The sequence below is a fragment of the Festucalex cinctus genome, chromosome 18 (genome assembly GCF_051991245.1).
Source record: "Festucalex cinctus isolate MCC-2025b chromosome 18, RoL_Fcin_1.0, whole genome shotgun sequence".
In the NCBI taxonomy this organism is placed as follows: Eukaryota; Metazoa; Chordata; class Actinopteri; order Syngnathiformes; family Syngnathidae; genus Festucalex; species Festucalex cinctus.
Genome location: NC_135428.1, coordinates 2,531,074 through 2,551,250, shown reverse-complemented (window position 1 = coordinate 2,551,250; position 20,177 = coordinate 2,531,074). Strand labels below are relative to the sequence as shown.

The following is a 20,177-nucleotide window of genomic DNA, read 5'->3' as shown; positions in this document are numbered from 1 at the left end:
CCAAAGGTGATATCATTTGTGATGAGGGATATTAATATGACTCTTTTAGACCACAATGTACCATAAAGTATGACTGTTAAGATTTCATACATACTCAGTGTACAATGACAGTTAACAAAGGCTACCTGTGTACTCCAGCAACAATGAATGGTTGCATGTGAGACAATCTCCAGCTAATGTTATTTCCTGGCTGTGGCCTAGATGGGAAGCAAATTATCTGGCCATCAGCGAAGGTCGGCTTCATCACTAATATCTGTTTGTGTGCAGTGAGCAGGAAATAGCCTTTGTGTCCGCGGCCAATACAGCCTGCGGAGCGGAAGAGACAACAAGCGCCGTGTCGTGCCGCGCTTGCCTCTCAGTGTGTAATGTTTGGTGTATAGGGATGTAACGATAAGGGCAATATCGTGATATTAAAACTGCCACAATATCGTCGTCGTCATGTTCGCAATATTTAAAAGCTGCACATCTGTTAAAAGAAAAAAAAAAAGTCGGATTGAATTCCATTTGTGCAGTTTTAGCACCCTCTGGTGTCTAGGTGTTTTTTTTTTTTTTTTTTTTTTTTTTTTAGTGCAGTTTATTTTTTATTAGGGATGTTTTGACCCTTCTATGTTTAAAATCGACACAGTAATATGCACATGCAATATGATTGTGAACCGAGTCAATATGGGCTTGCATTAGCGAGTAAGTGCCTCAATATTAAGTCACAAAGTCCCCCCCCCCCGCCCGGGATGCTTTAACTTCAGTCTACTTTATATGCATGAGATTCCAGAGCATGTAAAGCTTTAGAAATGCTTTGCACATGCAGGAAGGAAACGGAGACTGATAAACCACAGGCAACATTTGCAAAGAGAGACAAAAAAAAAAAAGAAAAAAGTCATAGTTATCCTGCCTACCGAGTTTATAAAGTGTAACCCTTGAGCCATCTTAATTTTCATCCCTACTGTGTGAGTAGTAGTAGTAGTAACATAAAGTGATATTTGTTTCCTAGAAAAAAAACAACATAGGAATAAAGTTTTCCCTTTTAACAAATGATGCTCGACTACATCGTGACTATTGTCGAGGTGCTTTGTCAAGCTGAGGATAATACTGGAGCAGACCACAACAATACGCCCACACTGCATAAAAAAAAAAAAAAAAAAATGTTCCTCTTGCTGCAAGGTCAGTGCATGAACACTTCACTTTTTTTTTTTTTTTTTCCCCTCATCCATTAACTTCAGAATTCTTTAAATCATAAGCAACTTCATCTTTGGTGTATTTTACGAATCATTCGGCATTTAGTTGCATTCCATTTTTTTATGAATAATAGCAAGTTCCAGGGTATTGATACTTATTAACTCATTCACTCCCAGCTGTTTTAGTGGATTTTGACCGATTTTGCAAGGCCCACAGAATATCGTGTTCTATTTGTTATAAAAACATGGAACCTACCAAAAGAAGGTTTAGCATCTCTTTTTTCATTAGGAAAAAAAAAAAAAAGTATATTTTTATGTTTTCTGTTTTGCAGCAATTAGCATTGGAATATAGCTAAGTTTAATCATTATTCACAAATCTACAGTGGGGAAAAGAGCTTTTTGCAACAGTTGATCTCTTATACTCTGCTGCCACCTGCTGGCCGTTTTTGTAATAACTACCTTTGATTCAATCGTTCTCTTCAGTTCAGAGGCTGCATCAAAGCCTTCTGTATGCTCTAGTCTAGCATTAAAAAAAAAAAAAACAACGTAAAAATACGTCTTTGGGAGCAAATGAGTTATCAGCTTTTTTCCCCCGATATATTTATGCCTACATCATAGGGGTTATACTAAAGCCGCCTTGACACTCGCACGATTTGGTGGCACGAATCGGCACGACTCGAGCCAGTGGCCCCCGCGGGGTTGTGCCCCGGTGCTGTCGCATCCTGGGGGGGGCCCTGCTTGTCTTGTCGGGCTGAGGTGAGGTGGACTGCTCCCCTCTTTGCTGGAGGTTCTCATGCATGCCAGATCCATCACACCAGCATCGACTGAAATTCAAACTGAATTTGCTTCTCCCGCTGGTCGCTGAACCAGTGGAGGCTGGAGTTTGTGCATCTCACTCCTTCCTTCCTTTCTTTAGTCATTCCTCTGGTCTCTAGAGGTCTCCCTAATCTGTTGGAATTTATATGTATCTGGACTTGGTGAAAGATTCTAGTTTTATAACTCTGTGGGTGGTAGGTGGTGTCTGGTTGCCACTTTGTTTCATTTTTCTTTCCTTTGATCATTCCTCTGATCTTCTGACAACTTCACAACTCTGCAAAAGAGGCTAGTCCTGTCTGTTGAAAAAATAAGAACAAAACAAAAAACAACATAAGATTGTGATAGATGGAGCAAGGGGTTAGATGAGGTGAAAATGATGGGAGACGATATTGAGGGAGGTTTTGGAGATCTATCCTTCAGAGTTTGCGCATTCAGAAGGCAAACATTCACCTCTGCCGGCATCTGCCGCGCCACGACTGAATCCTATCCGTGGAGCTCTTCTGTCAGTCATCCAAGCCCGCCACACAAATGCGCACAAACACCCCCCCCCCCCACACACACACGCACACACGCAAGACGAGAAACAGTTTCAGGCGTTGAGGCTCGAAGTCGGACACAGTGAGATCGAGCAAGCGCGAGGAGCGACGGCAGTACCGCACCAAACGGTCGACGTTTGCATTTGGAAGCGATTTTCTCTGTGGATATTCGATCACTCGGTTAACGCTGGAGAGAAGGATGATCAAGTCCAGTTGGTTCTATGTCAAGTTCAAATATAACGAGAAGGTACGTCCATATGGTCCTTTTTTCACTTTTTTTTTTTATGCCTCATAACTTTGAGCTCACAGTGTTTTGGCAATTATGGATCCAGGCTCATAAAAATGTTGAAAGATTTTGTCAAGCATGGATAGTGTGTCAAGATTTTCTTTTATCTTTGTCGGTGTCTGTTTATTCTTAGCGGAGATTTGTAGGCCAGTGGTGAAGTGGAGATTAAAAACATTCTTTGTGTTATTTCACCCTTGGGAACAGTAACTCTTGGGTGACGACTTTTTTTTTTTGTTTTTTTTCATTTACATATTATTTTCATAAGATTATATCTTTAACATTACACATTAGGGCTGGGAATCTTTGACTGTCTCACGATTCGATTCGATTCAGAATCGATTTTCGATTTTCGATTCAAAATGATTTGATTGACAAATGATTTCTGCTTCAATTTACCGCTATGCACAACATTGTCATGATCTACTCCAGTCTGCTTTGCAAGACAAAATGACAAATAAGAGACATTAAAGTGTTTTTTTTTTTTTTTTTTTTTACATTTATTAATTTTGTATCGTAAGTGCCTTTTTCCACAAAAACAGCATGTGGGCTACAACTGCCTTTTCCCCATCTTCTTCATTTCTAATTTAAATAAAATCGATTTTTGGATATTATATTAATAAATGAGAATCTCGATTCTTTTATGAATCGATTTTTTTGGCACACCCCTATTACACATGTTTTTGCATTTATATGGAAATGTGTTTTCTTTTTTAAGACATACACACAAAATTACAAAAACTGTCAATGCTGGGTTTTTTTTTTTTTACATTATATAGAACTTGGAATAACTTAGACCTCTAATTTAAAATCCCTAGCCCCAAATTTCAAGTAGGACTTGACAATTTGTGTCATGTTTGCAAAAAGACGCGATCACTGTAGTTCCATATCTCATCTAAAAACCACAGTCCTGTGTTGTTACAGCTGATAAATCTTTAATGCAGTAAGTGATTCACTTGTCTGAACTTGATAGCCTTTGCGATGGAATCGAGTCTGATGGCAGACAAGCCCTCAGTAGCGATTGTCGTTGGCGTGTCGATGGCATTACGTGGTGGCAGTCGCTACGCTTTGCTAATGATGAGGTTGGCCACGCTTGCCGTTGTCTGAAGCCTGTTAGCCAGTCATGTAGCCATTGAGGCAGCTAATGAACCAAACATCCGCTTACTAGCGACCATCGGGTTAAGTCAGTGAGCTGTCATTAATCTCATCTGCTGGTCATGCCGCGGAGCTCTTGTAACATGACTAGCGGTTTTTGGTCATGACCCCATCCACTCATTCAATTAGCCTGTTCGGGTCGTTCATCTGCCATGCAGTACCGATGAAGTTGGACCTCTGCTGGCTATGAATCATGCCTGACTTCACAAAGTTGAAGTAAGATATTTAGTTTGGTGGAAAAAATTAGCCTTGACTTAGTCATTTGTTTTACTGTGTGTTGTTAGATTCATTGTTTTTGTCTAATAAAGATCTCATATTGGAACCGTTTTTGTAAGGATGGTCAGCAGATGATTTTTACACAAGATTCCACTGCCAAAAGCAGAGATGTCACATTTAAGAACAACTCAGCCAAGTAACGAGTTGGAAGCCAAGTCAGTTGCAACCATGACAACAGTACAAGTGCTTGCTGGCTGGCAGTATGTGGTGTAAAAGTACAGGACGGAGCTCGGCGCCATGCTGGCATTCCTTCCAATCGCCGCGTACCTCTTCCCATCTGGCTTAAGTTAAGTAGAAAACATTTCCAGTCACGGTTAAGCAGAATAAGATGGGAGAAAAACTTTGGAAGGGATGAGGATAAGACGATCATGTAAATAATTATGTTACGGACAGCCATGTTTCTACCAGGTGAGCTTGATTTGCCACGGTTTGGTTCGTAATGTTATACTCTACTCCAGTCTGGTTTTTGTTTCTACTGCAAATGTAAATGGGAGGTCAATATGAGTGTAAATAATGTGACATTGTTTACAGTGTTTGTGCAGGTATGTTTATCGTCTGCTTTCTCAGTGATAGCCCTGCGTCTAACCCTAACATGCTAGCTACTGGTGAATGCTAGCTAAAGGTGAATGGTAAATGCGGCAAAAAGACCTCGAGTTTACATACGGAGGCCAGAGCTGCTTAGATGTGAAAATTAACTCATTAGCTCCCAAAAACGTATAAATACGTCATATTTTAAATGTTTTAAGTGTCCCAAAGACGTATTTATATATTTTTTGTTGTTTTTTATGCCAGAGCATAGAGAAGGCTTTGATGCAGTCTCTCTACTGCAGAAAATGGTTGAGTGGCAGCAGAGTATAAGAGATCAACCAGGCCATGTTAAAACAAGTTGATTTCCCCACAGTTTTTAACAGATTTGTGAAAAAACGATGAAACTTAGCTATGTTCTATTGCTAATTGCTGCACAGCGGAAACAGATAGGACTATAGTTTTTTTTCCCCCTGATAAAAGAAGAGACTCTAATCTCTCTTTTGGTATGTTCCATATTTTTATAGCAATAGAACATAATATTTCGCCGGCCTTGAAAAATCAGTCAAAATCCAGGAGAACACTTCAGTGAAAATGGTTGGGAGTGAATGAGTTAAGTATCAGCATTATCGAAAACTATTGGATGTTCCTATAACAAATTCTATATTAGCTTTATTAGCTACTCAGGTTTTAACATGCTAGTTTATCAGTGCCGCTAAGATGCGAGCGATCACTGTGTCACCAAGTCACTTTAACAAAAGTAAGTAGACAGAAAGTAACAACCCAAAGGTAGACATCTTCAAATGAAAATCTTGACTTCAATGTGCGACCAACACGAGTTTCGCAGCTATCGAGACCGCACCGGAGTGCCACCAACTGGTACACCAACGAAACTAAGATAGTATTTAAGGAAACACAAAACCAATGTTTGCATATTAAAATGGACCCCACAACCCCTTCACAAAAGTTTCCTCCAAGCCTAAAAAAAAATGACGTATGTATTCCTTCTTCAAGGTGGTCATTTCTGGTTTGCACCCAAACTTCAGTCAAAATACCAAAATGCGTCCGTGTGTTATAAGGGTCTGAATGTTTCAAAGGAGAAGGAACGTTTATGTAGCCATCTGCTTCTACTGCTTAGCCTTTTTTTTTTTTTTTTTTTTGGCCTCGGGAGCAGCCGGTCTGTGTAATTGTGTGTGATTGACAGGCACGCTTTCAGCAGCATGCCAGTAGGAAGTGACCTTAAACAAACGCTGCCGTTTCTGACTGAATGCTTGTCTTTCCTGTTGGCCCTCCCTCCCTCACTCGCGGAAGGGAAAGAGTGAAAGGGGCTCAAAGCCGGGGTGGCTTCTGGGTTAAGAACTCAGGGTCATCGTGTCTGGGGGGAAGAGTAATTGGTATCCCTGTGTGTGGGCTTATGTCCTAAAGTGGTGAGGGGGGGGGGCATAAGAGGGAGGGTGTCTGGAAGGTTGGTTACATTCCTCTGAGTGGAACAACGCCACTGCAGTCCTGCTCGTAGCTCTTTATCCTCTAAGTTGGTGCCAAGACCCCCAGTGTGCCAACTTGCAGACCCATAGAGGGCGACCATCGACCTGATTTGCACTGGACTAATTGAATCAAAGGCAAACCGACAACTGGCTTGTCTGTATTCAGACAACTACATGGCCATTGTGAATGATGCTCTGCGTGTACGTTTCATTCTTTTGCACAAAATTTCTGACAGGGACTAAGCCGACAGTCAAACGTGATCAAATATCAGTAGTGTGAGAACCCATTTGATGTTTTCTTACATTGTTGCATGTAATACTAGAGTTGAATCATTTGACCGACAGTTTTCTCCAAAGTTGGTTATAGGTATACTGGTTGGTCACATGGTATCATAGCAACACAGAAGATCATTAATTTGAATGATTTTAAACGGGGCGGCACGGTGGTGACTGGTTAGCACGTCCGCCTCCCTGTTCTGAGGACTCCGGATCGAGTCCAGGCTCCGGCTTTCCTGGGTGGAGTTTGCATGTTCTCCCCGTGCCCGCGTGGCTATTCTCCGGGTACTCCGGTCTCTTCCCACATTCCAAAGACATGCGTGGCAGGTTAATTGGGCGCTCCGAATTGTCCCTAGGTGTGCTTGTGAGCGTGGATGGTTGTTCGCCTCCGTGTGCCCTGCGATTGGCTGGCAACCAGTCCGGGATGTCCCCCGCCTACTGCCCAAAGCCAGCTGAGATGGGCGCCAGCAGCCCCCGCGACCCTTGTGAGGAATAAGCGGTCAAGAAAATGGATGGATGGATGATTTTAAACAGTTGAATAGACTGTGAGATGCACTCAATGTGACTTGTCAATCCAGACAAGTATTTGTCACCTGCCAAGACAATCTGTCAACCACTGTCACAACAAGTTCCACATCTGCTCCAGCACCAGCTTTATCTCCGAAATGTATATTAGAACTTTCTCTTCATCGTCGGTGATGGTCATATATTGATGCGTGTTATCAAATCTGTCACACAAAATGACAGGTCTCAGCTTTGTCACCGATAGCTTTCAATAAAAAAAAAAAAGATATGTTCCCTCATACCAAGCACGGCTGTCGATTGATGTCTATTTACTGTGCCTGTGACTGACTTTGTTGAAACACAGTGGTTGACTGTAATGACTATAATGACTGCAAGAAGCAAGAGTGTGGGGTGTGAGTTATCAAGAGAGACCGATTGCGGTGTTAGATGAAGTCAGGGTGAGACATAAGTGCGGACAACTCTCATGTGGTTGGGTGAAGCTTTGCAAGCCATAGATGTACTGTAAATTTCTAATGTCCATTCTGCTCTGTGAAAGGCTTGAAGAATATACACTTTTATAATGAAATAATAAAGAGTGATTCCATTGGGAGAATGTTGGCGATCGATTGCCTCAAGGTGTGTAGCATTTGTGTTTGACGCTTCAGAGGTTTGTCTCATTGCCATCCTAGCAGCTTATGTTATCCTGGCCTACTCGGGAAATAGCATATGTGTTGATCTGCATGAAAGCTTTATCCCTCTGCCAATCCATCCATGCATGAAGGACTTAAATGAGAGTTTATTGGAGCCATTTTAGCCAAGGCAGTTTCAATGATTTATGCCTAAAAGCTGGAGCAGTAAGAGGCTTAGAGGACTCTTGACCCTCGGGATGCTTGTCACAAAGCGGGATCCGTCAGGTTTTTTTTTTTTTTTTTTTTTCTCCCCTCCCCTCTCCAGAAACGCTTACTTACCGTACTTTACAGACACATCCAAATTCCAGTGGGGCTCTCCGCAGCTTGCCGAAAGGATTACAGATAAATCCCTGCAAACTCCAGATGTTTTCCCAGGCAGCACACAGCGAGGAAACACAGCCCATCCCCTGTAAACATCTGTCTGACAAAACCTTGATGACAGAGGAGACAACAGAAGCTTAGAAGGAGAAAAGTGGCTTGACGAGTTCGATTTTTTTTTTTTCTTTAGTATGTTAAGATTTGCTCGTGATTGCAAACCATCTTTTGTCCCTGCTTTTGCTGAGCTTGAAAGTGGAAGAGTGTAGCGTATATCTCAAATATTTTTGGTGGATTTACAATGGCGTATATGCCACGGAAGAGGCGGGGCTGGTTTTTGCACATCAGTTTGTTTACGGTTCGGTTTGCGATTGTGTGGGCTGCGTCAAAAATACCTGCGCTTCCGACTTTCCGCCCCTCGGTTGCGCGGTTCGCAACCCGGACCGGAAATAAACTGATGTGCAAAATCACGTCCCGCCTCTTCCGTGGCATGTATAGTCAAACCTCGGTTTTCGAACATAATCCGTTCCAGAAGGCTGTTCCAAAAGCGAATTGTTCGAAATCCGAAACAATTTACACAAATTAAATTAGCTCAGTTAAGCTAGCGTCATTTCGAACATCACTTCCGCACTCTTATTGTGAAACTAAATGCCGACACTTCCGGTTTCGAGGCTTAGCAGCGCAACATCAACTTATGAGTGCTACGTGGTAACGTGCGGATGAGGAAGCACCAGCCCAAACATTCGTAACAAACATTTTAGAAGGAACAAGCTACAGCTGATTCTGGCAAGAAGGTTAGAGACGAGAAATAAGGACAACAGGACCCACCAGTCATTGACGAACACGCTAGCTAGCGCCAGACTTCCTGCTGCTATCGCTGCTGGCAAAGACCGATTCCGTTCAAGCGGCCGCACGCACGAACGCGAGGGTAAGTTGTCTCACGTGAACTCGCTTTCCAATGAACAGACTACAAATTATGCAAATTAGGATTCGTCTCAGTTACGCAGTCAAAGTTGAACAGAAAATTCCCGAATTTTCTGGTTGAAAACGGAGGTTTGGCTGTTCCCCCGTTGCAGATTTCGACAAGAAAGCGATGGAAGCATTTGCTGAGCTACTGTTACAACCGTTTTTTTTTTTCTATTTCTTATCGCTACTTGCTTACAAAGTAGCTTATCAATGGGAATTCTCACACCTCCTTAACCTCCAAAGGTCCCATTATCACGACATCAATATGTTGCAACTCTGCTCTCGGCTAAATTGGCGTCACATTTTATTTGACCTCTGGGTCTCTGCAATTTATACAGCACACTGAAGTGGAACACATTCCCCAGCATGATAAGGCTTTGTTTAAAGGGTTTACGACGAGTAGATTATTAGGCCAAGGAGGGCATTTTGCCTCGTCGTCTTCAACTTGGTGAAAAGAGGTGCTGACCAATGTCTGGATCACTGAATAATTGCAGGCCAGAGAGAATGCAAGAGGAGAAGAGAGAGAGAGAGAGAGAGGGAGAGAGCCGTCTGTGTAGCCACTAGGGACAGGCCTGACAGATGGATGCAGCGAATGACTGCATGCCTAGCCGACTGGAAATGCAACTTTCACCCAAACAGACTGTATGGCACTCTCTTCTTGTTCAACCTCATTTAATGTTGGAAATATGACACTGTTAAATCTCCACAATTCAAAATTCAAGTTTAATTATAAGTTCACGTCTACTGATTTCGAAAGATTTTGCAAGAAATTTCTACTTTTATTGATGTTTGAGAAAAAGAGGGCAAACATAGATGCAGCATTAATTATTAAACATTGATCTTTCAAACGTTTTAATTCAACAAAAATACAACGTTGATGCAATGTCATCTTTTAAACACAAACTTCAATGTTGACATAATGTTGAATCAATGTTGATTGACCGTCTTGAGTCTTCAACCGTAACCAGAAATCAACCTTCTTAACAGTTTTCATAAATCTATTTAAAATTCTAAGTAATTGAGCTTTTTTCTCAACATGGCCCTGGTTGATCTCCTTTGCTCTGCTGCCACCTGCTGGCCGTTTGCGTAATAACTGCCATTTCTGCAACCGTTCTTTGCAGTTGAGAGGCTGCATCAAAGCCTTCTGTATGATCTAGCATTAAAAAAACAAAACGTATAAATACGTCTTTGGGACACTTAAAACATTAAAAAGAAACGTTTTTACAAGTTATTGGGAGCAAATGAGTTCAATTTTTAAACAAACAATATGATTTGTCTAAAGAAAAATCTTCGAGCTATATTCTCACATAAAAATTCAAACAAGTACAAGCTAACTAACATGCAGAGAACAGAAACACATACAAACTGGCCATGTAACATATAATACAATACAATACAATGATTTTTAATTTGTATTTCGTAAGAGGCTTTGGCTCACTTGTACATTAGAGGACACTATTGCAATTCTACTGTTTAATTGTTTCATACACATGCCCCGGACTTTTGATTTAGCTTCTAAACGCAAACGTGAGAGTCCCCCTGAGGGTGACTTTAATTTCCAGTCAATTCAGTCAAAAATGTTCAGTACCTCATTGAAGCTACATGCAGACAATGTGTCTGTCTGTTCAGAATAATCCCCCTCGGGATCATTACCTTCTGTTAAAAATCCCTCTGGAATCCCAGTTGCTCGCCTACTGTCTGCTCGCTAGACTTGAACAGCTCGGGTCATAGTCTGCTGGATGACTGCGCAGAGTGATGGTTGCCATAGTTGGACTGATTTGCATGGGCAAACCATGATATCCTGGCTCAATGAAGCCTCTGTGGTCGCACGCTCGCACGCCGGGTGGCGTCACTTCACGACGACTACACATAAACAGAGCTCCTGTCAGGCAACATGAGCTTATGAGAATGTCGCGGATTCGTGCGAGCATGGATCAAATGCTCGGAGACTGCCGAGGAGAAAAGCTCAACAATGACTTTTTGTTGAAATGTAAACACGTGAAACTGGGTGGCAGGTCCACTGAAATGTCTCTGTTCAAGATGCATACGCGTTCTTCGCTCAATATCTGTGTAAGGGAAATCGGTCCAATTTAATTATTAAATCAATAATTGTTAATTATTAAATTAATAATCAATTGGCTCATTAATTGAAGGAGACTCAAACTTAATATTTGAATTCATTTTGAGCTTGCCGGCGGAGCACCGCATCAAATCAATCAATCAATCAATCAATCAATCAGTCAGTCAGTCAGTCAGTCAGTCAATCAACCAATTTTATCGGGATAGCAGATGAGGACCTCCAGTCATTAAAATGAAGGATGTACCCTTTCTATAATTTTGTGAGCTTTGTTCAGCTTAGGGGTCACTATAAATTGATGAAACATACACACAGTTAAAAAACAGGTTTTGAGCATGTTTATTTTCTAACCTATGTGGGGAAAATCTACTTGGAACTTAAAGAAGCAAACCTAAAACTGGGAAGTAACACAAGAACTAAAATGATAAAATAATCAAAGAAAAAGAAAACAAGAAAAGAGAAAGGGTCTTGACCAAGGTGATGGATTTCTTACATCAAACCAACATGGGACCCACGTCCTTGGGACACTTACAACATTAAAAAAAAACCCAAAAAAAACGTATTTACACGTTATTGGGAGCAAATGAGTTAAATGAGCAATCTACTAAAAACAAAAAACCCCAAAAAAAACTGTAGTCCATTGGTCAGGCTTGACTTTTTCCCCTTCCTAAAACTTTACCAGCAATGGGGGGGTTATGTGGCGGTTACGTGGGGAAGAGCGGACCAGAGGCGCATGCATATCAAAGAGATCCAGCCATCTGTCGGCGCAGACCGCAAACAGCTGGTCGAGAAGATGCGAGAAGTTGGAACAAAGACTGACAAGATGGAAGATGACAGGAAACAGATTTCCCTCCCTTTTTACCCCTCATCCTGGCGAAGCTGACCGTCGGACCGCTGCGATATTTCCAAAGTCTCCAGATGCTGCCTATCCTCCGCTCCTCTCGTCTCATCTTCTCTGCCGTCCTTGCCCTTTTGCGGCTTCGTTTTCTTTACTTGTGCATTTTGACTACGTTTCCTGCTGTCGCCGTGACATCCTTAACTCATTTGCTCCCAATAACGTGTAAATACGTTTTTTTTAATGTTGTGTCCCAAAGACGTATTTATACGTTTTTGTTTTGTTTTTTGTGTTTTTTATGCTAGAGCATACAGAAGGCTTTGATGCAGCCTCTCAGCTGCGAAGAACGGTTGCAGAAATGGTAGTTATTACAGAAACGGCCAGCAGGTGGCAGCAGAACAAAGGGGCATCAACCAGGGGCATCTAGAAAAAAAGCTCAATTACTTAGAATTTTAAATAGATTTGTGAAAACTGATGAAACTTAGCTCTCTTCTAATGCTAATTGCTGCAAAACGGAAACAGATAGAAACATACTTTTTTTTCCCTGATGAAAGAAGAGACCCTAATCTTTATTTTGGTAGGTTCCATGCTTTTATAGCAATTGAACACAATATTCTGTGGGCCTTGCAAAATCAGTCAAAATCCAGTAAAACAGCCGGGAGCGAACGGAATTGCAAATGTGAAAATGACTGGGAGTGAATGAGTTAAATGATGGCTTTGTTAACTGACTTTTAGAATTGCTATCTCTACATATTTCTCATCACTCATTTTTTGTTCATTTGCTTTTCTGATAGATTCAGTAAGGAAGTCTCTACTTTGCATGCAGGCAAACATAATTTCTATTAGAGTTATTAGAAGCAACCATGAAAAGCATTAACACATGGATTGGATAATTATACTAATTATGATTGCATTTCCTCTGTGTATTTTTTTTAGACTATGATTTTTACGTGACCTAGATATTCGTTTGAGTGAATTATTCAGCTTTAGTAAGTCGACCTTCTGCAGCTAAAGTAGATAGCACATCTCTCCGCGTATTAGCACGGATAAATGAAGCACTGCGAGTGGTGTTAAGTACATTTTTAGGAAATTAGCACGCAGGGGCCTTATGTTAATTAGGGCTGAAGTGAAAGCCTTCTTGCATTAAGTTTGCTTTCTCTACTTTACACAGTCTATTCCCCTTTGTGCCTTTTTTTTTTTTTTTTTTTGCACTGCGTTGTTAATTTGAACTGAAAATTCCATCTGCTTCTCAGGGCGGCGGCGCACGCGAGCTTGCGATCGTTACAGCCATTTTCTGCCAGCTTAAAGTTGCCCGTAATGGAGGGGAAAAAGCGTGAGAGCTTTTGTCGACACTCGTTATCCGCTGCACGATGTGTGACATTGGCCAGCGTAATACCGTAATGGCCCCAATTATCTAATCACACTTAATATGCGGCTGCCGCTCCTGGACATGACAAGGGCAACGTGAGCTAATAAACAGTGATTACTGTCATTTGAAGTCAGCAGAGGAGGTGGTGGAATGTTAGTTGCGGGGGGTGAAAAAAAAAAAACGGTTTTCCCGTCATCCTCCCTCTTGGGTATTTTGTGCTTGACAAGACAAGGGAAGCTGGCAGTGGCGGTGAAAGGTCAGCTGGTGCTTGCACACAAGTGATGGAATGACAGGGAGAGAGCTATCAAAAAAAAAAAAAAAAGAATAGCGAGAGAGAACGAGCTGTCTTCTCCAGATCTTTCTCCCTTTAGTTGCTTTGGATTGACAAGCTGTCAAGCGAGCCTGCTTGTACTCAGTGGAACAAAGAGTAGACGAGGCGGCGCGTCACTTCTCCGAACCATCTGCCTCTCGCGTCCTCACATCCATCAAAAAAAAAAAGACAGAATTCGGTCAACTTGCGACAGTAATACTCGAGTAAGCTGGACTTCAGAGGTTACCAACATTTAGTTAGCCGCCAGGGACCACATGAGTAGCCCGCGAGCGAGTCTGTTCTAAAAAAAATAAAATAAAATAACTCACTAGTGATGGGACAATTGTGATTTTTTTTCCAGCAAAGTTGGACATTTATATAAATCATTTTTGAATTACGTTTGAGGCTAGGAAATTCGGGTTGCTTTTAAAAAAGTTGTGTAAAACGCGGTGCTAGCTAGCAGCTAGGCTAACAACAATTCCCCTAGTTATGAGGGATACTGCCAAATAATTGCTTATTTTCATACAGTAAGGTACTGGTTGCTATGGACATTTGAAAGATGCAAGTACCTAAACTTTAAACCCCTTTTTCTCAAAACTAGGGATTTCTACCTTCCACCATTAAAATTGCGGTAACTTTGTCCATTTTTGAGGTACGTCCAAGTATTATATATCATTTTAAAGGGAATTAAATTCAGAAATCGATTTTTTAACACCCCTAATATATATGTATATATATGTATATATTGTGTGTGTATATATATATATATATATATATATATATATATATATATATATATATATATATATATATATATATGTATAATTTTTATTTATTTATTTATTTTTTTGCCTGTCTTTATGAGCTATTCAAAGTGGAACTGAGCAGACAAACTTGCATTTAAAATCTCTATTTGCACTTTTTGCGCCTCTGAGATCAATGTTTGTGTCTGAGTTTTTTTTTTTGTTTTTTTTTTTTGCATTGATGTTTTATGCACCGTCTCCAGGCTATGAGGGCCTCATTTCGCAGCTCCCTAGAGACCAGTTAACCTCACACTTCCTCCCCAGGGGGCTCCGCTGAGGACCACAGCAGTTGTTTGTGTGTGCGTGATGTATGCGAATCCTTGCTTCTTCCGCGGAGCCGACTTTTCTATACGGTAGTGGGGGTGCTCTCATAACCCCCATTCATTATTCAGCCGCGCTCGGGGTGCAGCACAACCCCCCCCCCCCCCCCCCGAAGCAGCACCGAAATAAAACAAGGTTAAGAATTGGCAAGGAATGTGCCTCGGTGGATCAAGTGGTGGGGGAGGGTGCGGTTATGTTTTGAAGATGGGGGGGCCTTTATCCGCGCACCATCTTTTATTAATTGCCCTGGTGCTTAGACTGCGAGGTTCTCGGTGATTATTAATGCATGCGCGGAATAACGTATTTACATGTTCTCATGCATTATACATCTGCGGGGAGGAGGCTACGGTGTTGTGGAGGACCCTCTGCCCACAGGTCCTCTGTTTTCGTTTCTTGTGTATATATCCGCGCGCCAGATGATTTGAACTTAGCCGCAGCGCGCTTTCCACTCGCTTATTTTGCCCTGACAGGAAGACAAAGTCACATCAAACAAGCATTTTGATGAGGCTCTAATCAGTTGTAATTGCTCTACATGTGAAGTGAAGCATGAAATAACTCGATTTTATCATCTTCTTACTTGAGTGTCTTAGTACTTTGCGTTTAACTCATTGACTGCCATTGACGGAAAACGACGTCAAATAATGCATTTTTGCTGGGCTGGCAGTGAATGTGTTAAACACAATGTGCCAATATATTTTGTGATTATATTGCAGCATCCTTTTTTCTTTTTTTAAGGCAAATTTTGCTTAAAAATCCGTCAATTTTGGTTACATCTCATCTTAACTCATTGACTGCCATTGACGGAAAAAGACGTCAAATAATGCATTTTTGCTGGGCTGGCAGTGAATGCGTTAAGTCCTGTTTCCACAAGCGGTTACTATTTGTGTTTTGAATTGCCATTTTAAGGCTGAGAATAAATGATCCGTTTTACCAACCATTAGTTGCACTTTTTGTCACCAGTCGTGAGTCCGTGGGGGTGGCAGGGCGAAGAACATCTTATTTTGAAATCTACCACATCAATTTGGAATACCGACTCTTTAACTCATTCACTCGCCGCCATTTTCACAGAAGCAATCCCGTTCGCTCCTGGGCTGTTTTACTGGATTTTGACTGATTAATTAATTGCAGTGATGGGCATTTTCCTTCATAACATAAGCCAGGCAAATTGTTACATTGTTCCACACATTTTCTTCAACCCGTCCATGCATCAGTCCCAGGTTGCCAATGTCATGATGGCTGCGAAAACGGCAATAGTCGATCTCGTCCTCTGACATTTTGCTGTGGTTTGGTCAGAAGTGTTGCTGATTGATCGAGTCAAAGCGAAACTCCCCGTTGGCTTGTTCACCTCTCTGATCGATGGGTTAGAGAATCAGTCAGGGCGGCACTTGTTTTGCCAACAAGGAGTCAGCTCAACGCACCAGAGAGTTCTGTTTATTTTTTTTTCCTCTCAATCCTCCTGCTGCTATTATAATACGTCCATACTCAGCAGATCCCCAGAATATTGACGAGCTAGCCACCCACTTCATGCTGTAAGTGAGCAGCGCGCATCCGATTATTTTTGCTCCGATTACAGCGTGTAATATTTGTATTGAATTAACTGTTTGTGTTGCTGGTCATTATGCTGCCTGCTCCCTTGCACCGGAACCGACACCCATATAATTAGAATCGATTTAGTTATAACTTAATTAATCACACTGTTGGATCCGCGATACTTGCTGATGATTCACACTGTTAGCGCGCTCAGCGCTAATGTGTGTGTTTGTGTGTGTGTGCGTCTCTGTGCATGTCTGCTTGGTCATTAGTGGCCCAAAAAAATAATAATAATAATGGTAAAACATTTTCAGGCGTGATCAGCCGTGCATACAAATTCTATTAAATGTTATTTCTAGTGAAGTGTCATCACATTCCCCGGGTTTAAAATATAATTTACTGTTGTAAAAATGGAGTGATCAGATTGTTGGTCTTTGGCTTCGTAAGGTTACTCTTTAAGAACGGATAAGTGAGTGTAGACCGGACTGACTTCATGAAATTAAAGCAGGTTAGTAACCTAGACCAGGGGTGTCAAACATACGGCCCGCGGGCCGGATCAGGCCCGCAAAGGGGTTTAATCCGGCCCGCGAGACGACTTTGTAAAGTAAAAAAATAATCAGCCAGCCACAATCAAATATATAAATTTGTAATTTCACAAGCAGTCCTCAGATGAGTAATGTACACATGCGTTCGAACATACTCGCAAATACGTTCGAACATACTTGCAAATATGTTCGAACATACATGTAGGCTACATGCTACAAAGTTAGCATACCTTCCCATAATGCCACGGGGTATTATTTGTGCAAGCGCGAGTGAAAACATTTGCGAGTATGTTTGAACGTATTTGCGAGTATGTTTGAACGTATTTGCGAGCATGTTTGACCGTATTTGCGAGTATGTTTGAACGTATTTGCGAGTATGTTTGAACGTATTTGCGAGTATGTTTGAACGTATTTGCGAGTATGTTTGAACGTATTTGCGAGTATGTTTGAACGTATTTGCGAGTATGTTTGAACGTATTTGCGAGTATGTTTGAACGTATTTGCGAGCATGTTTGAACGTATTTGCGAGTATGTTTGAACGTATTTGCGAGTATGTTTGAACGTATTTGCGAGTATGTTTGAACGTATTTGCGAGTATGTTTGAACGTATTTGCGAGCATGTTTGAACGTATTTGCGAGCATGTTTGAACGTATTTGCGAGCATGTTTGAACGTATTTGCGAGCATGTTTGAACGTATTTGCGAGTATGTTTGAACGTATTTGCGAGTATGTTTGAACGTATTTGCGAGTATGTTTGAACGTATTTGCGAGCATGTTTGAACGTATTTGCGAGCATGTTTGAACGTATTTGCGAGTATGTTTGAACGTATTTGCGAGTATGTTTGAACGTATTTGCGAGTATGTTTGAACGTATTTGCGAGTATGTTTGAACGTATTTGCGAGTATGTTTGAACGTATTTGCGAGCATGTTTGAACGTATTTGCGAGTATGTTTGAACGTATTTGCGAGTATGTTTGAACGTATTTGCGAGTATGTTTGAACGTATTTGCGAGTATGTTTGAACGTATTTGCGAGCATGTTTGAACGTATTTGCGAGCATGTTTGAACGTATTTGCGAGCATGTTTGAACGTATTTGCGAGTATGTTTGAACGTATTTGCGAGTATGTTTGAACGTATTTGCGAGTATGTTCGAACGTATTTGCGAGTATGTTCGAACATACTCGCCAGCCAAAAATGTTTACTCCACATTGGCAACTCTACGCTTCCGTACTTTATATATATCTTGTTGTACTGGCTAATTGAGGTGTTTTTAAAGCAAACAGCCAAGCTTGAGAACGGTATACATTACGATGCTCTTGCAACTTGGCTCACAAGTACAAAGCACTTTCTGTTTTTGCACTCTGCAAAGTCCCTTGACACGTACCGAGAATGTAAATAAAACACGGTGTAATGGTGCATGTTAATGGCACATTTCCTTTTGATAGCCGCTTGGCTCTGTTTATGGCAATGAAACGCGTTTGTAAAAAAAAAAAAAAAAAAAAAAGACAATCACAGCCACTGTTGTTCTCTTCAGGTGTATTCATCCCGAAGAGTGTTGAAGTGTGTCGTTGTGTGCACGTGCACGTCTGGTTTGTCTCGTTCCAAAGCGTCAGTTGACAAAACAAAAGGCTTGCAGTCATTAGGATGCACAGGCGCTCCCGGTGTTATGGGCCTGCGTTTGTTTTTAATAACAACCATTTAAAATAGTTGCAATTAACAGCTACAGAGAACGAGGGTGAGCGAGAGCGACAGAAGAGAGACAATCTTTCAGATTCAACGAATCCTTTGAATGTCATCTCCTCTTTCACATAAAAAACTTGTTGAATGTTTCTGGATTAAAATGGTAAAGAGATTCTCCGTTCTGACCAGGATAGCTTAATAAAATAACAGCAACAATAATAATAATAAATAATAATCAAGAAATTCCTGTGGGACTAGCGTGGTTCTGTCTCCTGTGGATATCATCTTTAGGAAAGATGGAAATGTGACCTTCAATCTTACAAGTTGGTCTCGTAAATAGATGAATGATAGGAAACAAGTGACAAGAAAAAAGTGCTTGACAATAAACATTGATGTATCATCTTAGCTTTATGAATGTGACCGGCATTTCTGAACTAATAACGGTTAATAATTCATTTCTGACTAAAACACAGCCCCCTCTGGGCTCTCATCATCCCGATATGTTGTCATGTAGCACCACCAACAGGTCAATGCGAGGGTGACATGCTGGCGCTTGAAAGCAGCAGTCTGGGAAGAAGTAAAGACACTCGGGGTCTCAACGAAAGCAGCATCAACAACCAACGGGAATAAAAAATAAAAATAAAAAAATCTTGAAGAGAAAAAAAAAAAATCAGTCACGAACAGAGGGAACGTGTCTGTCTCATTGGCGCTTCTTGTGGGACGGGGAAAGAAAGTGCAGCATACATGAGAGAAGCAAGCCCTCGTTCCGATTCTCTGTCTTTGTTCAGGCGCTGCTGAATTATTGACTCGTGTGTTTAAAAGATGCCCCGCGGGGAATTGGGCATTAGCTTTTTGGTGCCTTTCTTCTTATAAAGATGTGTTTTACTTTTATGAAGTATATGATGCATATGCAGTACAGGCAATTTTAAATTAAAAGTTTTCTTAGGAGGAAAAAAAAAAAAGATTGGTAGCAAAACAGATTTTTAGCTTGATTGTTGCGTCTTTGCCTGTGAGACCAAAGCACAATTTTTATCATCATTAAAAATAAGTATCCAGCTTTGCCTTTTTTTTCCCATGAGTTTTGGTGTCTTTTTTTTTTTTTTTGCCATCGAAATAAACCTAATGTAGTCTAGGGGTATGCTCAAAAAATCGATACGGCAATATATCGTTGCGGGCCTCATTACAATACACGTATCGATACGCAGGCGTCAGAATCGATATTGCTCGTTAACTTTAAATATTGCAGTTAACGTTTGCCCTTGCAGCTTGCATTGTACCTAAAAAAATAAAAACCAGCAGCGTCTTTGAAGTTAATTGCTTTCAATTAATGCAAAAATAGCTCACCAGTGATTGGACACTGTGTCTTGCTAAGAAAAATGAAAGCAGAGGAAGAATATCAACATTTATTTACTTCTAAACTTAACATGGCACATGTGTCTAAATGTACCAATTTTCGTACGTTTTGTTTAAAAACGAAATAGAATGTGTTACATGAAAAAAAAATGCTTTTTATTTCCCATATTTTTCAAATAAGCATATTTTAGAGCTGTAATTTTAACACTGATATTTTTGCTCATATCGGCTCATGCCTATTAATAAATGTTCCCGGTGTGTCTGTGAAAGCTGCTCCTTGCTCTGCAGTGCGTGCGTATTTCGACCAGACATGCCGCTTGGTGGTAAACCAGAAGACATGCTAACAAAAATATTTT

General features: G+C 41.0%; 1 protein-coding gene across 13 annotated transcripts in view; it reads left to right on the top strand.

Moving 5' to 3' along the window:
* Positions 1-20,177, top strand: part of auts2a (activator of transcription and developmental regulator AUTS2 a) — a 298,303-nt gene that overhangs the window by 86,351 nt on the left and 191,775 nt on the right. For 2 of the 13 annotated variants that reach the window (XM_077504586.1, XM_077504582.1), the window contains exon 1: positions 2,599-2,771. The exons of the other annotated variants lie outside the window; for them this stretch is intronic. In XM_077504586.1, coding sequence (XP_077360712.1) covers positions 2,724-2,771 — 48 coding nt within the window. In that variant the 5' untranslated portion in view covers positions 2,599-2,723. Of the gene's footprint in view, positions 1-2,598; positions 2,772-20,177 lie in introns of those variants that run through there. 13 annotated transcript variants of the gene reach the window in all.